This window comes from Geotrypetes seraphini, chromosome 2 (genome assembly GCF_902459505.1).
Source record: "Geotrypetes seraphini chromosome 2, aGeoSer1.1, whole genome shotgun sequence".
Taxonomy (NCBI): domain Eukaryota; kingdom Metazoa; phylum Chordata; class Amphibia; order Gymnophiona; family Dermophiidae; genus Geotrypetes; species Geotrypetes seraphini.
This window is the reverse complement of record NC_047085.1, coordinates 23,652,104-23,676,844: the sequence shown is the minus strand read 5'-3', so window position 1 is coordinate 23,676,844 and position 24,741 is coordinate 23,652,104. Positions and strand designations below refer to the sequence as shown.

Here is a 24,741-nt window from a genome sequence, read left to right as displayed (position 1 = left end):
TACCATATACTGGAAGAGCCAGACACACTCAGAATTTTCCACTGAAGTTCTGAACTCTGTTTTGGCTCTGTTTGGCACCATCAGATGATGTCATCTACTTGTATGCCTTATCACTCCAGTTGTCTACTGAAGACATCTGTTACAAGTGATCAACATTGCTTTACTGAGGCTATTTTTATTAAGCTCCTTAATAAGGTATTTCTGAAGATTAGTTTATAGAAACAAGTTTAACAAAGGAATGACAGCATATTTGTCAAGACAATAAAGACAATATTGAGGAGGGCTGTGGAGGGCTTCAATGGCTGGGATGGTGTAGATAGGCTAGAGTGAGCTTTGATAGAGACTTCAGTAGTTGGAACCTAAGCACAGTACCGGGCAGAGCTTTGGATTCTTACCCAGAAATTGCTAAGAAGAAAAAAAAATTTGAATTGTATCAGGTTAGGCAGGCTGGATGGACCATTCAGGTCTTTATCTTCCATCATCTGCTATGTTAGGTAAAAAAGCAAAAGGGAATGAAATGGGACAACACTTGAGTCATGCTACTTCTAGAAAGACAATGAAGACCAAAGTCATTTTGGAAATGAAGCTAGATTTTCTTTATGATTAAAGTTAATGAAAATAGAAAATAATAACCTTGAGTGTGAAGATGGAGGTGACTGCATTCTATCTATAAATGTGTCTCTCTCTATCAGCCCTGGGGTCTGTAATTTCCACTAAGCAGGAAAAAGCTATTCTTGAAATAGAATCTTATAGATCACCCCAACACCACATGAATATCAGCTAAGAGAAAATGTTTCTGCGATAGACCATTAGAAGAGTCTTGGCTCTCAATTGTCCTTTAGTATATAGAACTTACTGTAGATAATCATACTTAATCATTGGTCCATATAAAATGAGAATTGTGCAATCTCAATTATTTGTAATTTTGTTTCAAATTATTTTTACTTCCAAATTGCTTTCTTTAAAAGCTTTTCTCTTTAATCAGCTGTCAAAACATATCATTTCAGTCTGTTTTATGACGACATTCAATAAGCTTCCTCCGACATGAATGTGATTCAGGGTAGGAGATCACTTTAAGACTATGCATCTCTTATTCCATTTCAAACGTGACTCTGACACCGTATAGACGTCATACAAATAGATTTATCACCCTTCGTCTACAAAGGAAGAAAAGGAATTGAGATGCTAGGAATAACAGGAGTTCAAGAAGAGAGTTCCACTACTTCTAGTACACTTCTCCCTCCGTATTCGCTGTGATAGGAGATTAACAGAACCGCAAATACAGGTTTCCTTTTTGATGCTAAAAGTGAGCTTTTTTGTACAAATTACTAATGCATCAATGTTACAAAAAAATTTGGGTTTTGGAGCTTTCCGGTTTTAGATTTGCGAATAAAGGATCTTTTAACATCACAATTCTAGTTCACCGCCTTTGGTGGTGCTACACATACATTATTATAAAGTCAATTCCACATACCAAAGCAGATACCTGTACCGTTTCTTTTTACTGTATAACATAGTAACATAGTAGATGACGGCAGATAAAGACCCGAATAGTCCATCCAGTCTGCCCAACCTGATTCAATTTAAATTTTTTTTTTTTGTATTTTTTCTTCTTAGCTATTTCTGTGCTAGAATCCAAAGCTTTACCCTGTACTGTGCTTGGGTTCCAACTGCCGAAATCTCTGTTAAGACTTACTCCAGCCCATCTACACCCTCCCAGCCATTGAAGCCCTCCCATGCCCATCCTCCACCAAACGGCCATATAGAGACACAGACCGTGCAAGTCTGCCCAGTACTGGCCTTAGTTCAATATTTAATATTATTTTCTGATTCTAAATCTTCTGTGTTCATCCCACACTTCTTTGAACTCAGTCACAGTTTTACTCTCCACCACCTCTCTCGGGAGCGCATTCCAGGCATCCACCACCCTCTCTGTAAAGTAGAATTTCCTAACATTGCCCCTGAATCCACCACCCCTCAACCTCAAATTATGTCCTCTGGTTTTACCATTTTCCTTTCTCTGGAAAAGATTTTGTTCTACGTTAATACCCTTCAAGTATTTGAACGTCTGAATCATATCTCCCCTGTCTCTCCTTTCCTCTAGGGTATACATATTCAGGGCTTCCAGTCTCTCCTCATACGTCTTCTGGCGCAAGCCTCCTATCATTTTCGTCGCCCTCCTCTGGATCGCCTCAAGTCTTCTTACGTCTTTCGCCAGATACGGTCTCCAAAACTGAACACAATACTCCAAGTGGAGCCTCATCAATGACCTGTACAGGGGCATCAACACCTTCTTCCTTCTACTGACTACGCCTCTCTTTATACAGCCCAGCATCCTTCTGGCAGCAGCCACTGCCTTGTCACACTGTTTTTTCGCCTTTAGATCTTCGGACACTATCACCCCAAGGTCCCTCTCCCCGTCCGTGCATATCAGCTTCTCTCCTCCCAGCATATAAGGTTCCTTCCTATTATTAATCCCCAAATACATTACTCTGCATTTCTTTGCATTGAATTTTAGTTGCCAGGCATTAGACCATTCCTCTAACTTTTGCAGATCCTTTTTCATGTTTTCCACTCCCTCTTCGGTGTCTACTCTTTTTATACTTTAATATAATAAGTTCAATATAAAACAATTCAAGGCGTGTGTGGATGGAATCAGGTGGTTTGCGGGGATGGGGACTGAGCTTACGGGGATTAGTCCAATAAAATGGTATTTTCTTATTTCTCATTATTTGTTTTATTTTTATTTGTTAATTTGTAAAGTGGTGATTGTTATGTATCAGTTTTTTCAAATTTACATCTACTGTCTTTATATTTTACACAGTATTAGAGGACATGTATTACTGTTTTTGTGGTGTTGCATTGTATGCAGAGTCTGATTTCTTGGCGGTTAGGTTTAACTTTTGTCTACATATTTCTATTTTTAGTTTGTGATTATTCCATATTGGGCGAAGGTGTATCTGTCTGTGTGTATGAAAGGGACATGGCTTTCTGGTAGCATCGACTGTACAGGATCAATTGACTATGCAGGATCTGGCTTGTTTAGTTTTACAATGTATGTGTTGGTGTTCTAGTGCTCACTGCAGTGTTTAAGATGCTGCCTTTTCCTAGATACACTCTTGTTGTGCGATATGTGGATTGTTACTAAAAATCACATTTTTCATATAGATGGGGGGGGTGTCAAAAAAATGATGGGCCCTGGGTGTCACATATGCTAGGTACGCCACTGTGTGGAAGTTAAGAGGAAGGGGTAAGAGGTAAGGAATAAGAGCAAAAGGCAGGTAAGATGAATCAGGTTGGGGAGTGGGAAACAGAAATGATGATACTGGGAACAGAGAAGTAAGAGGAGAGGGAGAAGGTGATGGGGTTGGGAAGAAGATGCTGAGCGTGGTGGGTAAGAGATGGGCAGACAATTGGAGTGACTGAGGCAGAAAGTGAAAGCTGGTATGAGAGAGGATGCTGGGGATTAGGGGGGGATAGAGGAGGTATCTATGGAATGGGAACAGTAACCCCCCTCCCCCCCCAGAGAAAAAGATGCTACGCAAAGGGAATAAATGCAGGAAGGGAATGCTGAGAAAGGGGAATGGGGAAATGCAATTGAAAAGAGGCAAGACCATATACTCTGGGCAGATGGACGAGGTAGAAAACAGTACACAGAAAACTCTGGAGAGCAGGAATAAGGAGAAGAAGAGAAAATATAGAGGGGGGCTAGTAAGATGCAGCAGAAAGGATACTGGACGAGCGGGAATGGGGCACAGGAGAAGATGTTGCTAAAGCGAAGGAAGGTCATGAGAAAAGTATTAAGGACTGGAGAAAAGAGACAAGGGAAGATGTTGTAGGAAAGAGAGGAAATACCAGAGGGAGCTGTGAGGCAGGAAAGAGGATGGAGAAAGGGTTAAGGTCAAAAGCAGAAGAAAATGGGGAGTCAGAAACAGGGGCTCCCCTACCCTTATAGCTCATTTGTCAAAATAATGTGTCCAATGGTAGGGCACACCTGCATATGCCCCTAAAAAAAATTTGAGAGAATAAACCTGTATGCATGGTCGGTCCCATTTTCAATTTCAAGGCATGCTAGGATCTAGATGTATCAGTTGCAAGATAACAGTGGTTGCAACTGGATTATAAACCATCTTGGCATTGCAAATTTATATAGTTGCCTCCACTTATGATCTAATCTGAGATTTCTAAGTTGCACTGTGACTTACAGTATATAAATGATATACCAAGATGCCTAAATGTGCCAAACCACCAGTGAATACCATCGTAAGCGATAATGATAACCATCACAGAAACACCCAAACTCTGTACTGTAACCCCATTACAGAAGCTCATGTAAACCACTCTGAATTGACTCCCCAGTCATTAGTAGCGGTATAAAAGTACAGGATGCTATTGGTGGTACAATACAATGGAGGCGAGTTAGCACTGTTTGAAAAGGGATGCTATGAGGTAAAGATTTTCCTACAGTGCAATTTTAGAGAGATACAATTTAGTACTGTACAAGGATGCTAAAGAAGATACATTCATTCATGCTATGAGGTAGAGATTATCTGATTAAAGAAAATAAAAATTAATGCATGGCTAACCAATATTTTTTCTCAACAGGGTCGACATTCAGCATGATTTCAGCAGACAGAAGAGGCTCCCCACCTGCTTAAACCACATTGAGCTGACCAGCTGACAAAATTCAGCAGCACAACTGGGCAATGCCACTAAATATCGACTCTGACAGCCCCAGCACAATCCAGGCAGTACTAAGGATATACCTGGAAGTTTTGCAGTCCAGTTAGGTATGCAGATAATAGCACTAAATATATAGTATCTCAAATTTCCAGGAAGATAGCTGATATTATTCTGTGATGATTAAATCAAATCACTTTTCTTTAATCACAGCTCTAAATCACAATAAATGAATAAATAAATAAATAGAAATATATTTGTAAAGTGCTCAGACCATATAACCAATTGTTTAGTGGTAACACCAAACTGTGGCTACTGAAGGGACCATCATCGCCTTTACAGTCTCAAATCCAACCATTCAATATTATAGACGATAGAAATTGAAATACTACTTATCTGAAATGGCTAGTTAATTGTATAATCAATAACCACAGGTGAAAATAAAGTGCCAGTGCTTAAACGTGCTTTAGTGATAACAGGATAGCCATGTTATTGATTCTATAATTAACCAGCCATTTCAGATAAGTAGTATTTCAATTTCTATCGTCTATAATATTGAATGGTTGGGTTTGGGATTGTAAAGGCGATGATGATCCCTTTAGTAGCCACAGTTTGGTGTTATCACTAAACAACTGGTTATATGGTCTGAGCACCTTACAAATATATTTCTATTTATTTATTCATTTATTGTGATTTAGAGCTGTGATTAAAGAAAAGTGACTAAATATATAGTGCCATCTTCTGGGTTTGCTGACGCTCTGGATATTCATTTCCAGTACCTAGACATAGTCTGGCATTCAACATCTTGGTTTAATTTAGTCAGTGGCAGGCAGTGCTTAAAAAAATCTCTGCCACTGGCTGAATACTGACCCATATATTTTATTTGCAGACATTGTAGATTTTCATCTTATTTGGTCTCAAAAGCTAGAAAAGATCAGGTCTGGAGATGAATAATTATCAAGCAACACTAGTTGCTGCAAAATTTACTGGTATCAAGGGCACATCAAGGGTGGTCGATCATTGGAATGAGCTGCCTCAGCAGGTGATTGAGGCCAACAGCGTGTCAGATTTTAAGAGAAAATGGGATATTCACATGGGATCAATAGGGGAGTAAAAGTCAGGGAGTGGGTCATTGGTATGGGCAGACTCGATGGGCTATAGCCCTTTTCTGCCGTCAATTTCTATGTTTCTATGCTTCTCTTATCTTGCACCAAATCAATATCCCAGTACACATTTAGAAGTTGCTATCAATGAAACAAAATATGTGGAGGGAATTTTTCAAAAGCTTTTTAATTGTGTAAGGGGACAGCTTTCAGCGTAAAAAAAAAATGATTTTTGAAAACCATTGCTCCCATAGGCAGCTAAATGTATATGCAGTACAGGAAGTCCCCTGGTTAAGAATATCCGACTTACTTTGGACTTGAACTTATGAACTGGGGTCTGCCTGTGTCAATGCGCCCCTCTTCCTCCCTTCCATGTCCCAATGTGCCCCTTGTTGTCTTTCCCTTCCTCTGTGCTGGGTCCTAAATTCGTGTGCCTCCCTCCCTCCCATGGGTGTTTACCTCGTTTAGCCGGCTCTCTCCTCCCAGCCACACTTGTCTTCACAAAGCCGCAGCCACTGGTCCTATACGCTACTTGCGGCTAACCCAGAAGCCTTCCCTCTGACATTAGAGGAAAGGCTTCCAGGTCAGCCGCAGGAAGCGTGCAGGGATCACTGCTCGCAGCTTTGTGAAGACAAGTATGGTTGAAAGGAGGGAGCCAGCTAGACGAGGTAAACACCTTGCAGGAGGAATAGAGGAACAAATTTGGGAACCAGCACAGAGGAAGGAAAGGACAATGACGGTCGCATTGGGATACGGAAGGGAGAAGGAGGAGCATGTTGGCACAGGAAGGGAGGCAGAGGAGCGCGTTGGCACAGGAAGGTAGAAGCAGGGTTGTGTTAGGACACAAAAGGAAGGGAGGGAGAACAAAGAATGGGAGGAAGGAAGGAAGGAATTAGGGAGGGAAGGGAGCATGAACTTGAGACATAGGATGGAAGAATGGAGGAAGTGAGGGAAAGAGATGCTGAGGTGGAAGAAGGAATAGAAAAAGGGAGACTTATTGAGTGTCTGAGTGAGAGGAAAAGAGAGATGGTGCAAATAGGAAAATGAAGAAAGAGAAGATTTGTTGGGCCTAGTGAGGGAGAGAGAAATATTCGACATGATAGTGAGAGAGGCATGAGGTACAGATGCAAGGGGAAGACAGAGATGAGAGGGAGAAATGTTGTATGTTTCAAGTTTCAAGTTTATTCAAGTATTTGATTAAACGCTTATTCAAAGATACAAAGCGATTTACAAAATATTAAAAAATAACATAGAGACGATTAAATATTTTGACAAGTTGGACATACTTGGCTAATTAACGAATATACTAGGGTTTTGACAGGTTAGACATACATGACTAATTAACGAGTATACATGGGTTAGTTGGCACACTAGAGCCCCGAGGAACAATAGGAAGGGGGGGAGGAGAAATAGAATTGTTAAAGAAAAGAAACACTTAAGGTAAGTACAAAAGGGAATAGGGAAGGTTAAGAATAATAGACAGAAATAAATAATTGTGAACACTTTCCCAATAGATGAGTGTAACCTTTTGAACACTATTAAAAATAATGGTATCATGTGGTCAGCTAAAGGCATCTTTAAAAAGAAAACACTTTAGGCTGCTTTTGAACTTTTGTAAGTTTTTTTTTGATTCTTAAATATAAAGGAAGAGAAATCCAAGTCATAGGAGCAGTCACAGAAAAGATTAAGGTACGACGCGTACCAATTATTTTCAAAGATGGAACGTTAAGGGTATACTGTGAAGTGGATCTGAGGGCTCTGGATGGGTCATACAGAATCAAGAGTCTGTCTATAAATGCTGGGGTGTTGGTCTGTAAAGTTTTAAAGGTCAGGAGAGCAATTTTATATGTTATCCTATGTATAACAGGCAACCAGTGGGCTTTTTGTAACAGTGGGGTAACGTGGTCAAATTTCTTTGTGCCTGAAATAATCTTGATGGCTGTGTTTTGGATTAGTTGAAGACGCTTTATATCTTTTAGACAGATCCCTTTTAATAAAGAATTACAGTAATCCATTTTAGATATTACAAGTGCATGGATTAACACATTCAGGGAACCCAACTTTTCGCCTTCCCCTCCCTAAAACTATGTCACTCCAAAAAATTCCTCGACAAAACCTTCGCCTTCCAGGCTGCCAAGCTAAATCCATGGCTAGCCCAAATGGTCCTCAAGGCCCCCAACTACCTCGGCTTTAGAAAATTACTCAAAACCCACCTTTTCCACGGCCAGGACCCTTAATGCCCCTTCTTAACTAACCAAACCTCTCCCCCCACCCTCTACTGTACTACCTCCCCCCCCGACCTACTCTTCCCTACTTCTTCCAACCTCATCTACTTCGTTGTCCGCAACTTTGATCAATTGGTATTGAACCACTTGTAACTCTGTTTAACTGATGTGAACCGCCTAGAATTCCCTGGGTATGGCGGTATACAAAAATAAAGTTATTATTATTATTATTATACTATCAAGGAGGGGAACTAATGATCTAATCATCCTTAATTTATATAAACAACTTTTGACCAATGCACTAATTTGTGGACGAAATATTAATTTGTAGTGGTGGAGAAGGAATACTGGGACAGATGAAGAATGAAAAGTGTATTTTGAGGACTTTTTTAAATATTTAATGTTTTTATGGACTATGGACAGTACAGAATCTGAGTTACATAAAAAAATGCAACTTAAGAACAGTTTAATAAAACAGAACTCGTTCTTAACCTGGGGATTGCCTGTATTCTACAAAGCCACATTTTGGCAAAGGCATTCCCAGGAAATTGATAAATCAAGTAGAGAACACATGCATAATCTTACATTTTCAAAGCTATGGGAGTTATTTTTAAAAGGGAGGGGATTTTAAAAGGGAAAATATACTTGCCATTGTCTTTGAGAACTAATGCTAAGCCTACACATAATAGTGTCTGAAAATTTTGAATCAAAATGCAGAAGTTTGAGCCCTAATTAATTCTGCAAACTACTTTTTGCAGCAGTAACAATGTTAATATTAATTCCCTCACTAAATTGTAGCACTGGCAGTAGAAACTGGCATCACTAATTCTCTCCAATTAAACAGAAATAAATTCTGTAATATGGTGATAGTAATTAATTAAACAGAGCACAGAAAAGGCAATCAGCAATAAATATAAAACCATTCTGAATCTGTCATGAACATATGATAAATTAGAGGCAGTACATAAATCTCAGTGAATGCGAACAACAGGAAAAATAAAGTCTACTGATCTAACTTAAAACACTATCACAGTGTCAAATCACATCATGATGGCATATCATAGTAAAAGGCAGAATAATTCAGGAAAGGCCAGATGGCCTTCAGCATACAACTGTATGACAACCAAGCCAGAATATAAAATTAAAGGCCCTCTGCACTAAATGGCAATAATATGTGTGGGTTAATATACATTTCTTAAGAGATACAAATGAGGTTTTGGCTAACATCCCTAGCTAAAGTTTGAATGGAATTTTTCATGTGTTGCCATAGCCAGGAGCTTGGCATACTCAGGGCTGTGGCACCCACCGCCCAGCAGGAATAAAATGTTTTAAACCCCCCCCCCCCCCCCCTTTTCAAAATCTTGCTCCTTCCCAAAGTGGAAGGACTGGTTTTTCTTGGCACCTTGACTTAATCCAGGGGTGTCAAACTCAGGCCCGCGGGCCAAATCTGTTCCTTCCCTCCCTCTATCCTGGCTTCCCGGTCTTGAATTAAAGTAGCCTGCAGAGGATCGCTGGTCGGCTGTAGCGATCCTAGTAAGCTGCCGTAGCCTCAGCAGCACATTCCCTCTGCCGCGGTCCCATACGTCAGAGAAGGGGTGGGGCTGCGGCAGAGGGAATATGCTGCGGAGGCCAACGGCAGCCTGCTATGATCGCTACAGCCTACCGGCAATCCTCTGCAGGCTGCTTTCAGTACTTTCCTAAAGGTCTTTTTCAAAACTACCTGAAATAGAGATACCACTGTAATATCCTGTTATCAGTTTGGTATGTCTCCTGAGGAAGGCAGTGTTCTGCCGAAACCAGGATCCTAGTTAGGACTTCCCATAGGAACTTTCAATAAAATCCCTTGCGTTGTACTGAGACATCGGCTTTGCCTTTCTTTGGTTTTGCTTCTCATTGTGCTGGGCAAAGGAAGACTCCTCTTTTTCTGTCAAAATCACTTAGCTCAGCAGGGTTTTAAAAAAGTTTGGATAATTTCGTAAAAGAGAAGTTTATAGGCCATTATTGAGATGGCTTGGGGAAATCTACTCCTAATTTCTAGGATAAGCAGCATAAAATCTGTTTTACTACTTAGGATCTGGGTTGACTATTGTTGGAAACAAGATGCTGGGTTTAATGGATCTTTGGTCTGTCCCAGTATAGCAATTCTTATGTTCTTAAATACACCAGGACCAGCCATGTCCTCCTTATTCATTTGAGAAGTATCAGATGCCAGGTCATGGGTCCTTGAATACGGTTGTGCCCCCTCTGATACCGTTTGTTCTTGTTACTGTGTGCCAATGAAGTACAATGCACCCTGAGGTTATGGGTTCAAACCCACACTGCTCCTTGTAACCCTGGGCGTCACCTAATCACCCCATTGGACTAGATATAGTAGATTGTGATCCTACAGGGACAGACAGGGAAAAATGCTTCAGTACCTGAATAAAATCATGTAAACCGTCTGAACTACCCTGGGAGAACGGTATAGATAACTGAATAAATAAATAAATAAAATATTAATGCGCACCGGCCACCACCTGGCATTCAACATTGCAAGCACCCGGTTGATAAAGTCAAGAATAAATTATTCCTCTTCTTTGGGCGAGACACAAAGGATGACTAGTCCAGATGGCCTTCATTGATGCTTGATATGGAGGGCGATTGATGCACTGTCAACGCAGATGCATCCCCAGCATTCAGTGCAGCTGCAGGATCCATAGCGAGCGACGCTCTTGATGCTAAATTGATGAACTGAACTTATTAGCATCCAAACTGTTCGTTGCCCCCCCCCCCCCACGCCGGTGCTACTCGACGCCCTCTTACCCGCTCACCGCTGCAGGAAAGGAAGAGATTGCTGGCCCGGACCTTATCTCTAACATCAGAATTGACGTCAGGGGAAGGCTTGTGGGCCCAATTGCATGCCGCTAGCCCGATAGCACACTGCCGGCCCTTCCCTTCGTGGAGTTGCGGCAGCAGTGGGCAAGCAAAGGACCAGGGAGGAGGAATCGGCACAGCAATGAGAGATTGAACTAAAAATAATGGGATGAGAAGGTACTAATCAAAGGCATTATTAAACTAAGAGCAATATTATAATTAAGAGACAGGTCTTTAGGGGCAGTTGCCTTGGTTTCCTTGCTACAGGGGATCTAAGCCTGTCTGATCTGAGGTGAAAAAGGCACAGTCTGTTGGCAGGCTTTGGAGTTCCTTTCAAAAATTTCTGCCCTGGGCCCCAGGATATCTAACACCGGTCCTGCCTGTTTGAAGAAGCTTTAGACGCTGGAAAGGCTCAACGTGAATTGAGCAACTTCAGATTTCCAAAGCGTCGTATCCAGAGTCTGTTTCCAGTGGCAGGTCATGGCAGGATGTCATTTTGCACCAAGGGTTGAAAAATTGCGAAGCAGGGTGAATCTGGTGGTATTTGGCACTCAGTGTTGATCTTCTCCCCTCCTACCCCCCAGGGCTGGGCGCTCATCCCTAGTAAAGCCCCCAGTAAATGATGGTTTCTCGGGCTGTCCTTCTACTCTGCCCAGTGGTGCAGCTCGGGCCGGATCAAGAGTAGAAGAGGAGGAGGAGGGGGAGTGCCAATTACAGTACTCTTCCGATATTCGTGGTCACTCCGTAAACGTAACCCCCACAAATTTCTGGGGAGTACTGTATCTAGTGCAACTAGAAATCACTGGACAACAAAGGTAGGATTTCAATTTAGTGATCAAAATCTGTCTGCTGCAGTATATTTGTTTATTTTTCTAGGAGGCTGGGTTCAGAGGCACAATTTGGTTCAGAATATTTTTTTCTTGGTTTTTCCTCCTCTCAATCTAGGGTGCGTCTTATGGAGCGAAAAATACAGCACTAATTTAACTCTACCTCATTCATTGCATTTATGTTTACATTTGGTCTTTTTACTACTGTTATGCTGTTGACCAAATTGTTATGTTTTATGTTGAATTATACCTGCTGTACTCTGCCAGGTGAATCTCTTCTTAAAGGTGGTTAATACATCTCAATAAATAAATTAATAGATAAGTGAAACTACACCTGTTCTGCTCCAGTCTTATGAAACCACTTCAATCTCCAAAGATCTATTATACAGATATTTCCGTAAGATCTGCCAGAATCTCTCTGAGCACCTTGGAAGGTGCTTCACTGATTTCGAGTGAAAAATAGATGAAGTGCTAACATACACTCAAAAGACTAGAAGGGTTTGGCTTTGCTATACTTGAGTGAAATGGCACACAGGTACTTTAGCTCTTCACAGCGTGCAGAAAATGAATTCTTCACATCTAACAAAAAAATACGTCTATAAAATAAACTGAAGCTTCAGGTTGGGCAAAAAGAGTATAACTTTGATGGTATTATCAAGGCCTTTTCCCCATAATATGCAAGTAATTCCCAGTTATTATTTGAAAGTTTATGCTGGAGAGATAGGCTGTGTTTGCCTGCATTTCCTTACAATAGTATGTGAGAATAATTTGGATGCATAATCCACTAAATCGGCCAAGAATCCACAGTAGATGTACCTTTTAAACATTGTCCTTCAATGACCACCTCCAATCCTTGGTAAAAAAATGCTTTTTCAGCCTTCACATGCTGAGGAAAGTTAGATCCTGCTTCCATCAAAAACATTTTACCCTCCTTGTCCAATCCATCATCCTCTCCAGATTGGACTATTGCAACTCTATCTACTTAAGCCTAACTAAGAAAAACCTCCACAGACTCCAACGGATTCAGAATGCCGCAGCCAAGCTCATCTTCGCTAAAAGTAAATTTGACCATGTCTCCCCGCTCCTGGCCAAGCTCCACTGGCTTCCGATAATCGCCAGGGTCCACTATAAATGCGCCTGTTTAACTTTCAAAATCCTATATGGTATCCTCCCTCCCTTTATCCCTCTTTCTTGGAATTCCTCAAATCCTAATACCACCAGATCCTCCCACAAATTAAAACTATCCTTCCCCTCGCTAAAAGGCATTTCCCACACAGGAATGCTAGGGACCTCCCTCCACTTCAAAATCACTGAGCTCTGGAACAACCTTACCTCCCCTCTTCGGAACTTGAGCTCTCTCCAAGTTTTCCGCAAACATCTGAAAACCTGGCTTTTCTCAAAAAAATGTAAGTCTCCCTCCAACTTGGGAATCAAGGAAACTCTTATATCTTGGCATCCCAAGTCCTCTAAATTTTCTTCACACTTCTACCTCTAACCCTCTGTTGTAGTTCCTTCCTATTTCTCCTACTGTAAACCGCGTCGAGCTCTACGAACGTGGAGATGATGCGGTATACAAACCTAAGGATTAGATTAGATTAGATACTATAGGGAGTCTATGCTCTACAGCAGGGGTGTCAAACTCAATCACATAAAGGGCCGAAATCTAAAACACAGGCTAAGTCGCACGTCAAATTTTTTATTAAGATACTTACCCCCTCTTCTACGAAACAGCACTAGCGGATTTTAGCGCAGAGAGCCGCGCTGAATGGCCCACGTTGCTCCCGATGCTCATAGGAACTCAATGAGCATTGGGAGCAGCACGGGCCATTCAGCGCGGCTCTCTGCGCTAAAATCCGCTAGTGCTGTTTCGTAGAAGAGGGGGTTAGTCATAGTAGAAGTATAGATCCTTCTTCACCCTAAGACATCATTCCAGCGATTTTATTTTCACCTTATAGATGTTACTATACTTAATCCCAACTTTATTCAAAGAGTCATTTTAGGCATAGGCAGCAGAATGCTTTTTTGTTTGGGGGCCCCCCAAAATCTCCGCCCCATTGCTCGCCCAATCTCCACCCCAGACCCCGCTCCCATAATAGTAATAATTGTAATACCATTTTTTCCATTCATTTTTCATATATACACACAATATAATCTTATTAACAATACATAATAGTTAACCACAAAATTAAACTATGCAAAGCACATTGTATGTTTCTCAACATTCATTCCTACCAGAACACCTGACCTTGGTCACACATGCAGAACACAAATAAGCCCTATGCAAATACAGGACCACAAACTATACAAACAAAACCCTAAGATGCAAGACTCTGCATGCAGTACAACCCTCAGAGAAATAGAAACAAATGCATTTCTTCCTGAACAGTGCAAAATATAGACAGCAGATGTCATTTTTCAAAGCTGACACAATTCAATCACTAAATTGAAAATAAAATCATTTCCCCTACCTTTGTTGTTTGGTGATTTTGTTTTTTAAACCATCTTTCAGTGGCATACCTATTATATGTGACACCCGGGGCCCATCATTTTTTGAGGCCCATCATTTTTTGGCACACACCCCCCCCCCCATCTGTACGAAAAACATGATTTTTAGTAACAAGCCACAGGTCACACATGAGTACCTAGGAAAAGGCAGCATCTTACATATGCAGTGAGCAGTACATCAATATACCCATTATAAAATTAAACAACCCAGACTAGTACAGATCAATCCTACACCGTCAATCCTAACAGAAAACCATGTCTTTCGAACACACAGAACACATAAAATACCTTCGCCTAGTATGGATTTTGTCATCCCTCTTTTACAAAACTGTAGTGTGGATTTTAGCCACGGTGGTAACAGCTCTGACGCTCATAGAATTCTGAGCATCAGAGCTGCTACCACCACGGTTGGCGCTAAAAAACGCTCCGCAGTTTTGTAAAAGGGGAGATAAAATAGAAATACATAGACAAAGGTTAAATTGAAACAGCAAGAAGCTGGACTCTGCATACAATGCAACACCACAGAAACAGTGACACATAAAGCAACAAATAAATAGAAAATTTTTGTTCTACCTTTGTCTTCTCTGGTTTCTGCTTTCCTCATCTTCTTGTTACTCTCTTCTTTCCATCCATCCACTGTCTGCCATCTCTCTGCCCCTATATGGCATCTTCTCTCCTTCTATGCCCCTTCCAGAAACTGTATGCCTCCCCCTTCCATCTCCTTTCACCCCCATTGGTCTGGCATCTCTCTCCTCCCCTTCCCTCTCCCACACCTCTCTTCTGCAATCCCTTTCTTCCCTCATTTTCCTTTTCAATTTATTTTCTGCATCCATCTAGATTACGTTCTTACTACCCTCTCATCAATTTCCTTTTTTACTGTCTACCTATAGCTCGTCACCTCTTTCCCTCACCCCCTCCAGTATTTCCCTAACTCAATCCTTTTCCCCCTTCATGTGCCCTCCTTTTATTTATCCCCTCCTTCCATGCTCTGCCCTCTTCTCTCTCTCCCTTCTCTCCACTTCCATCATCTGCCCCTTCTCTCTCTTTCCCCCCCCCACTTCCATCATCTGCCCTCTTCTATCTCCCCACTTCCATCATCTGCCCCTTCTCTCTCTCTTTCCCCCCACTTCCATCATCTGCCCTCTTCTCTTTCCCCCTTCTCTCCACTTCCATCATCTGCCCTTCTCTTTCTTTCCCCCTCCTTCCATCATCTGCCCTCTCCTCTCTTCCCACTTCCTTCATCTGCCCCTTCTCCTCACTTCCATCATCTGCCCCTTCTCTCTCTTTCCCCTCCACTTCCATCATCTGCCCTCTTCTCTCTCCCCCTTCTCTCCACTTCCATCATCTGCCCCTTCTCTCTCTTTCCCCCACTTCCATCATCTGTCCCTTTTTCTCAATCTCTCCATCCACCACAGGTCCATCTTTCTCCCTCACCTTTCCAATTTTGACAACAAGATCGGCAAGCCCCCCCCCCCCTACGGTACTGAATGGCATCGCCCCCCCCCCCCTCCGCGACGGCACTCAGCAGCATCGGCACCCCCCCTGTCCCGCGACAGCACTCAAGTTCGGCCTCCTTCTCCTGGCATCAGAACTTCAGATCAGCAACAGGTGCTCAGTCAAAAGCTTCCCCTGACTGAACTGCCTGGGCGGAAACAGGAAGCTGAGTCAGGGGAAGCTTTTGACTGAGTACCTGTTGCCGATCTGAAGTTCTGCTGATGCCAGGAGAAGGAGGCCGAACTTGAGTGCTGTCGCGGGGCAGGGGGGGCGCCGATGCCGCTGAGTGCCGTCGCAGCCCAGGAATTTTCCGGATCTGTCTGGCTGTGCACCCCCCTAAGGCTGTACCCAGGGCGGACCGCCCCCCCTTGGTACGCCACTGCCATCTTTCCCAGTCTCTGGCTGCACATCCTTCTGTCTAGCTCTTAACTGTGTATCCAGGGCCACCTTATCCATTTGCTGTTTTTCTCTCCTTCACTTTCTGCCATACATCCAAACAGACCGGGGATTTTAAATTACAGTCCACTTGAGGGGGCAATGCTTTCAAAATAGAACAAAACACAAAAAAAAACCCTCTCATCAATTTTTTGTGTTTTGTTCTATACATCCATCTTTAGCATTAACTTTTAACATTCAACTTTCCTCCATTTTTCTGCTTCTCAAAATCTATCTACTTTTCCAGCCCCAGGCCAGCAAGCCAGCCAGCTCCAGACCAACCAACCAGCCCCAAACCAGCCAGCCAGCCAGCCAGCTAGTTCCTGCCAACCAGCCATCCAGCTCCAGGCCAGCCAGCCAGCTCCAGGCCAACCAGCCAGCCAACCCCAGGCAAGCCTCCCCAGTACTTTTTTAAATTCTGCCCAGCAGCTCCAGCCGGCGTCTCTCCCTCCCTGCCTGCCGCAGCAGCCTTCGCTCTTCCAGGATCCTCATTTCCCAGCCTGCAGCACAGAGATCATCAGCGCAGACGTCAAGAGCAAGCTTTACGCACTCCTGTTCGGTCCCACGCTGCTTTCCAAATGGCTGACGTAAGTTCTCATGAGTCCCGCAAGAACCTACGGCAGCCATTTGGAAGGCAGTGCAGGGCCGAGCGGGAGAGCATAAAGTTTGCTCCTGACATCCGCGCTGCTGATCTCTGCGCCACAGGCCGGGAAATAAGATGAAGGATACACGCTGGACCACCAGGGTAAAAAGGGGGGACAATGACGAGGGGGTCAGCAACTACGGATGGGTGGGGGGGCAGGGGGTGCTGTAAAAAAAAGGTGGTGTGATGGCGGCAGCAGCGAACAGGTGGGGTCAAAAAGGTGGTGCAGCGAGGTAACAAAATTTGTACCTTCACTTCATAAGATGCACCAAGATTTCCACCCACTTTTAGGTGGAAAACAAGTGTGTCTTATGGGGCAAAAAATACGGTAAGTTCTTAAATTTGATTTGTATGTAACTCAGAACTTGTAGACTTTGATTCTTGCTGCTTATCTCTGCTCCCAGCTGACAAAAGGGCCAATTGTCCCAGTGTTCCCTCTAAGGCAGTGTTTCTCAACTTCTTCAAGCCAAGTACCCCCTAAGTCTTACAAATATCATTATATGCATTTTGATCATTAAATTGAAAATAAAATCATTTTCCCTACCATTGTTGTCTGGTGATTTCATGAGTCTCTGGTTACACTTCCTTCTGACTGTGCATCCAATATTTCTTTCTCCAACAACATTTTGCCATCCTTGTCCAATCTATCATCTTCTCCAAACTAGACTACTGTAATGCCATCTATTTAAGTTTAACAAAAAAAAGTCTTCAAAGACTCCAGCTAATTCAGAATACTGCGGCCAAGTTGATTTTCGCAAAACGCAAATCTGATCATGTCTCCCCCACTTCTGGCCAAACTTCACTGACTCCCAGTGATTTCCAGAGTTCATTTCAAATGCTCCTGCCTGGCTTTTAAGATCATTCACGCCCCCCCCCCCCTAATCACACTATCTTATTACTCCTCAAGTTCTGACTCCACCAGATCCACCCAAAAACATAAACTATCCTTCCCCTCTCTACATGGTATTCTCTATGCAGGTAAACTGGGAAAATCCCTCCTCTTCAAAACCACAGGGCTTTGGAACAATCTTACTGTCCCACTATGGAACCTGAGCTCCCTCCAATTATTCCGTAAGCACCTGAAAACTTGCCTTTTCACAAAAATGTAATGCTCTTTCCCCCTGTATGCAAACCCAACCCCTTTTTCTTCTCTTCCTATATTTAAGTTCTTATAAACCGTGCCGAGCTCTACATCTGTGGAGAAGATGCGGCATATAAACTTAAGGTTTAGTTTAGTTAGTTAGTTTCTTTCTGCCTCCTGCACACTTCCTCTCCTCCAGACCTCATTCCCTTCTCCAACCAACATCTCTCTGTCTGTCCCTTCATGAGTCCAACATTTCTTCTTCTGTCCTCCGCCCCTAATGGCAACATGTCTCCCTCTCTCTCTCACTGTCCATCTGTTTTTCTCTCATTCTCTCCCTTGCTGCAAAGGGAGTGGGAAAAGAGAGAGAGATCCAGGATGCATCTCTCCCACCCCTTCTACTGCCACATCCAACATATCTCCCTCTCTCATCCCCTGGATCATGTGCAGCATTTTTCACCACTGCCTACCAGCCTCAAGCCCATTTCTCCTTCTATCACCCCTCTCCAGCACCATGCCACATCTCTCGCTATATCCAACATTCCTCCCCCTTGCATCCCCTTCAATCTGTCCCTCTGTTCCCTCTCCACCACCATATCCAACATTTTTTCCTCTCTTCCTTCTATTCCCCATGCATCTCTACCTCACTCCTCTCTCTATGCCCAATTTTCCTCTTTCTTCCTTTCTTTCCCCATGTGCACCATCTCTTTCCCTCTCACTTACACACTCATACCCAACAAGTCTCCTTTTCTATTCCCTCCCTCCTATGTCCCAAGTTAATGCCCCCCTTCCTCCCTCCCTCCCTTCTGTGTCCCATGTTCATGCACCCCTTCCTCCCTCCCTTCTGTTCCATGTTCGTGCCCCCCTCCCTGCCTTCCAGCTTTTGTCCCAAATTCATGCCCCTCCCATGTCCCAATGCACTCCTTCCCCCCCCCTCCTCCTTTCTCCCACAGTCATGTCCCCTTTCTCCCTTACTTGCTCGCTCCTGGGCCGCACTTGCTTCCTTCAGCTTGGTGGCTCCTTCCTGCCTTCAACCGCACAGGGATGTGGGCAGTGGCTCTTACACACTGCATGTGGTTGACCCACAAGCCTTCCCTCTAATGTCAGCTCTGACATCAGAGAGAAGGCTTCCAGGTGCAGCATGCAAAAGCTGCTGCCCGCATCCCTGTGTGCCTGAAGGCAAGAAGGAGCAGCCCAGCTAGACAGCCCTGAAGGAGGCAACTGGGATCCCCTGCTGACCTGGAAGGCTTCCCTCCAACATCAGCTCTCACATCAGGTCGGCTTCAGTGGAGGGGGAATGCAGGAAGGAGGGCATGAGATCCCTGGCTTTGGCAGTGGCCATTAAGAAGGAAAGGGGGTGGGAGACCAGTGCAGTGCCACGTACCCCCAACAAGCGGCTCGCTTACCACATGTTGAGAAGCTCTGCTCTAAGGTACAGCATGCACAACCACACACTGTTGTTAATGTGGCCATACATCATTCCTGAATCTGCTATAGAAGTATTGGAGTCTATGCCAATAGAAATACTGCTCAGTGAAATCAAATGGCCACAATCGTGTTCTTAAATATGAGTCGTACTTAATTCGGGTGTCTGTACTTACCAAGTGTAATACTCTATAATATGATAGTAGGGCAGAAAAGATCTCATGTCCAAACTTCTACAGTCACTCTTAAACTCAGAATGGTGCTAACACTTTCCTATGTCTTGCATACAAGAAGGGTAAAACTACTACTATTTATTATTTCTATAGCACTGAAAGGCGTACACAGCGCTGTACATTTTAACATACAATAGACAGTCCCTGCTCAGAAGAGCTTACAATCTAATTAAGACAGGACATTTCAGGGTTGGGGAGATTATGGTAGAGGAAATGATACAGTGGGTCTAGGTATCTGACAGCGGCGAGTGGGAGTTAAGAGTTGAAAACAGATTCAAAAAAGTGGGCTTTTAGCTTGGATTGGAACACTGCTAGGGATGGAGCATGACGTATTGTTCCAGGCATAAAAAAAGTGGCAATATTTATTGCACTATCTACCATTGCGAAGACATGAATGTGGAAGGGGAGAAGGAAGATGATGAGGGATAGCAAGCTTAGAGTCATTCTGGAGGTTCTCAGGAGGAATAGAATAGGGTCTGAGATCAGGCCTCAGATGACCCTTCATTATTTACTTGGAAAGAGAGCAGGAGTATAAGAGCTCACATGGTTGTCATGGCTTATAATACATATATTATAAATACAGTAAACTATGCTAACATCTAACCAGCGGTTTTATTCATTAACCGTCAATTTTAATGCAATTGATGAAAGAGCCTTAAAAGCAGTGTCTCCATTTTTTTAAATCAAAAACTGAATAACCAGGGTAGGGGTTATTAAATATACAAAGATATACTTTAGGAAAAATAATCTAATACAATATGTTTTAAAATACAATCGCTTAAACTCCGGCAGCAGCTGGATGACAAACTGCATGGAGGAGAATGACTTAGCTACGAGTATTAGCCCAGCAGCAGCCTGGGATTATTTCCCCATTGAATCCAACATACAAATTACATTAGAAAGTCAACAGGTCATTTCTGTTGGCATTGTCAGTTTCACTCCAGCAGTCATTAGAAATTAGCATCTGAAAACAGTAGCTTTGTCTGCCTGAAGCACCTACCGCTGACACTCCCCAGCGTGAAGGACAAGATCCTCATTATTCTTAGCACTAACGGTTAGCTCATGTTCCGTAGAGTTGAACACATCAAGGAGTAGATGGCACTGTCGTGTGCTGCAACAGAAATAAAAAATTGCAATTAAATATTATTTCATTATTATCATATTACGATTAACTCAAAAACAGGCAAACACAGAAAAAAGTGAAAACCACCAACTACAAAACTAGTAAGTTAGGGAAGAGTGTGGCGCAGTGGTTAAAGCTACAGCCTCAACACCCTGAGGTTGTGGGTTCAAAACCACGCTGCTCCTTGTGACCCTGGGCAAGTCACTTAATCCCCCCATTTCCCCAGGTACATTAGATAGATTGTGAGTTCACCGGGACAGACAGAGAAAAATGCTTGAGTACCTGAATAAATTCATGTAAACCGTTCTGAGCTCCCCTGGGAGAATGGTATAGAAAATTGAATGAATGAATGAATAGAACATAAGAACTGCCATCTCCAGATCAGACCCTAGGTCCATCAAGTTTGGTGATCCACTCACGCGGAGGCCCAGCCAGGTGTAATCTGGCAAAAACTTAGTCACCCGTATCCTTCTATGCATCTTTCGAGGAGATGTGCATCTAACTTGCCCTTAAATCCTAGAACGGTGGTTTCCGCAGCAATCTCCACTGGTGTCCACCACTTGCTGTATGAAGCAGAACTTCCTGGCATTTGTCCTGGGCTTGTCCCCCCTCAGCTTCAGTCCATGACCTCTTGTCCTAGTCACATTTGACATCGTAAATAACTTTTTATCCTGCTCTATCTTGTCGATTCCTTTTATTATTTTAAAAGTCTCAATCAGTTCCCCTCGCAGTCTCTTCTTCTCAAGGGAGAACAGTCCCAGTTTTCTAAGTCGTTCTTTGTAGTTCAAGTTCTCCATACCTTTTATCAGCTTCGTTGCTCGCCTCTGCACCCTCTCTAGCAGTTTTATATCCTTCTTTAGGTAGGGAGACCAGTGTTGGACACAGTATTCCAAGTGTGGTCTGACCATTGCTCTATAAAGCGGTATTACGACCCTCTCCAATCTACTCATGATTCCCTTCTTTATCATGCCCAACATTCTATTTGCTTTCTTTGCTGCCGCCGCACATTGTGCTGACGGTTTCAGGGTCCTATCTATCAGTACCCCCAGGTCTTTTTCTTGTTCGCTCTTACCCAGAGTTGCACCTGACATGCTATACTCGTGCTCCTTGTTCTTTCTGCCCAAATGCATTACCTTGCATATGTCCACATTAAAGTAACACACAAACCAAAGTTCTTATTCACGGGGAGGAGATGATTTAAGTTGTGCTATACATGTGAGTTGTGTTGTCCACCAACCAACTACACTACTCGTACTCTTAGAACTCCTTCACAAATCAGAAAAACCATCCCCGCAATTTTATGTTGAAACACTTTTGTGCTCAAGTCCGGCGGTTATTTATTTAAAAATTTATACAGTCAAACCTTGGATAGCAAATAACGTAGTATACGAGTGTTTTGCAAGATGAGCAAAACATCTTATTAAATTTTAACTCGATAAACGAGCGTTGTCTTGCAGTATGAGCACAAATACACGTGTCACGTCATCAGAACCCACAGTTGGCGCGCGCACTTCTTACGCTGAGTGCGGCTGAACGTAATAAAAGTGTCACGCCCACAGTTCAAGCGCTCACAGCATACAGTATTTTGTATTAAAGTTTTTGGGTTGTGGAACAAATCGTCCAAGTTTCCATTATTTCCTATGGGGAAATTCTCCTTTGGATTACAAGCATGCTTCTGGAACAAATTATACTCGCAAATCAAGGTTACTGTATATCGTATATTATCTATACGGTTTACATAGTCACAGTCATAAATGTTGGACAAACAAACATTTTAACTAATTATAAAAACTGTACATTAAAATTTGATCATTAATCAGATATTACATTAGCAGGAAGGATTTAATTGAAACAAAAACTTAAGTTTAGTGCTGAAGATCTCACAGGCTTTAGCAGTACTGTGACGACAGACTGAAGCTCCTGATGAAGTGAAACGGGCAGCTCCGTTAAGCTACCGCCAAGCAGTTCAAGCTTTAAAAAAAGTGTGGAGTCTAAGGTCTGTCCAGAGAAAGGGTGCATCGAAGGCGTCTGTGGGTTCAGCCCCACTGCTGGCAACCTGAAGGGAGGCTACATCACAATAAAAAGTAGGCACGTGAAAAGAACGTGGTCACCTTTATGTGATCTGCACATGGCTATTAAGGACGTAGTCTGGACAGAGCTGGGGCAGAGTAGCCATGTACGTGTATATTTGTTAAATATGCAAGTACGTTCTTATTATTTGTGCGTCCCAGATTCGCAATTTCACCATATCCACATTTGCATTCATTGTGACCACTATTCAACATTCGCAAAGTTGTGTTTGCGTATTCATGGATCTGTGAACTTCAAAATCAGCTTTCTTTGCTTCCACTTTAACTCTATGGTTTGGGCATTTGCTTCTAGAAATGGCCACCAAGCATCAAGAGAGTGACTTACAAGCATATGGTACCTGTATTCCAAAAAGAAAAGCAGGTTATGTGTCTGAGTGACAAAATATGTGTTTTAGACAGGCGTTGCTCTGGCAAGTCTATTTCTGCTGTCAGCCACAAGCAGAACATTCAGAAGGTAGCAAACATATTATTTTTTATTTGCAGTACTGCTTATAGAAGTAACATTCGGATGGCATGGATTGTCGATTCATTAACATAAGAACATAAGCATCGCCTCTGCCGAGTCAGACCATAGGTCCATCGTGCTCAGCAGTCCGCACTCGCGGCGGCCCCCCAGGTCCATGACCTGTAGTGTTCTTTCACTTAAGACATTTTATCCTTTATAGTACCCCTCTAGCTATACCCCTCAATCCCCTTTTCCTTTAGGAACATGTCCAACCCCTTTTTGAAACCCAAAATCGTACTCTGCTCTACCACCTCCTCCAGAAGCGCATTCCAGGTATCCACCACCCGCATGCTAGGAAGTTCTTCTTCAGCCAGCAGGTGGTGGATACCTGGAATGCGCTTCCAGAGGAGGTGGTAGAGCAGAGTACGATTTTGGGTTTCAAAAAGGGGTTGGACATGTTCCTAAAGGAAAAGGGGATTGAGGGGTATAGCTAGAGGGGTACTATAAAGGATAAAATGTCTTAAGTGAAAGAACACTACAGGTCATGGACCTGGGGGGCCGCTGCGAGTGCGGACTGCTGAGCACGATGGACCTATGGTCTGACTCGGCAGAGGCGATGCTTATGTTCTTATGTTAATGAATCAACAATCCATGCCATCCGAATGTTACTTCTATAAGCAGTATTGCAAATAAAAAATAATATGTTTGCTACCTTCTGAATGTTCTGCTATGTTGGGTTTTTTTTGTCAAATACTGTCCCACGCAGGAACCTCTAACCCTGTTTTTCCTAAAGGATCAATTATTTACTTTACTTGGTTTTGAGGTGCAACATGTATTGCTGAAACGTAATGTCTATTTTCCCATAGACACATTTTATTATTCAAAATTTTGCAGTTCATGAACATTTTGGGGCACAATACTGCAGTGAAAAACAAAAACAGACTGCACTATTGGGCAAGGTTCCGGGTGCTTCTTTCTTAAAAGTACAGAGGCCCCTAATTGCCTTTTAGAAAACAGGGATCTTTTCCCAGCTTTGACATAGTTATAAAAATTGACAGGGATAATTTGTAATTTTGGCTGTGCTCTCCCACTTAAAGGCTCCTGGCTCTCTCACCTTTGCCACAACCTCCCCATTCAGATACTTTAACTTTCCTATTTTGATAGTATCCTTCAAAGATACTTCACTCAAACTGCTACTGAGCGACTGTCAGCTTCTCTTACCACCACTCCCCCCTCCCCAGTTCTAGTTTTAAAGCTGCTGTGTCTCCTTTTTAAAATGTTAGTAGAGTCCATCCTTTCAGAACACGTCTCCTTTTCTCCAGAAAGTTACCTAGTTCCTAACAAATCTAAATCCTTCATCCATGCACTACCATCACAACCATCCATTGAGACTCCAGAACTCCACCTGTCTCTAGGATCCTGCACATGAAATGGATCTATTCTCCATGCCGTGAACTCCGTTGCTATGGCGGCCCCCTACGTGGCTTCCGGTACGCCGCCCGCATGGCCACCAAAAAACCCCAAAAAAAACCTTCTTATCGCCGCCCGGAGTTACGATCCCTCACGCCGGGGGAGGGGG

The 24,741-nt window shown here is 43.0% G+C and overlaps 1 protein-coding gene across 8 annotated transcripts in view; it reads right to left on the bottom strand.

Moving 5' to 3' along the window:
* Positions 1 to 24,741, bottom strand: part of TRAPPC9 (trafficking protein particle complex 9) — a 1,198,476-nt gene that overhangs the window by 666,737 nt on the left and 506,998 nt on the right. For all 8 annotated transcript variants that reach the window (XM_033933661.1, XM_033933662.1, XM_033933667.1 and 5 more), the window contains one exon: positions 20,505 to 20,615. In XM_033933661.1, coding sequence (XP_033789552.1) covers positions 20,505 to 20,615 — 111 coding nt within the window. The remainder of the gene's footprint in view (positions 1 to 20,504; positions 20,616 to 24,741) is intronic.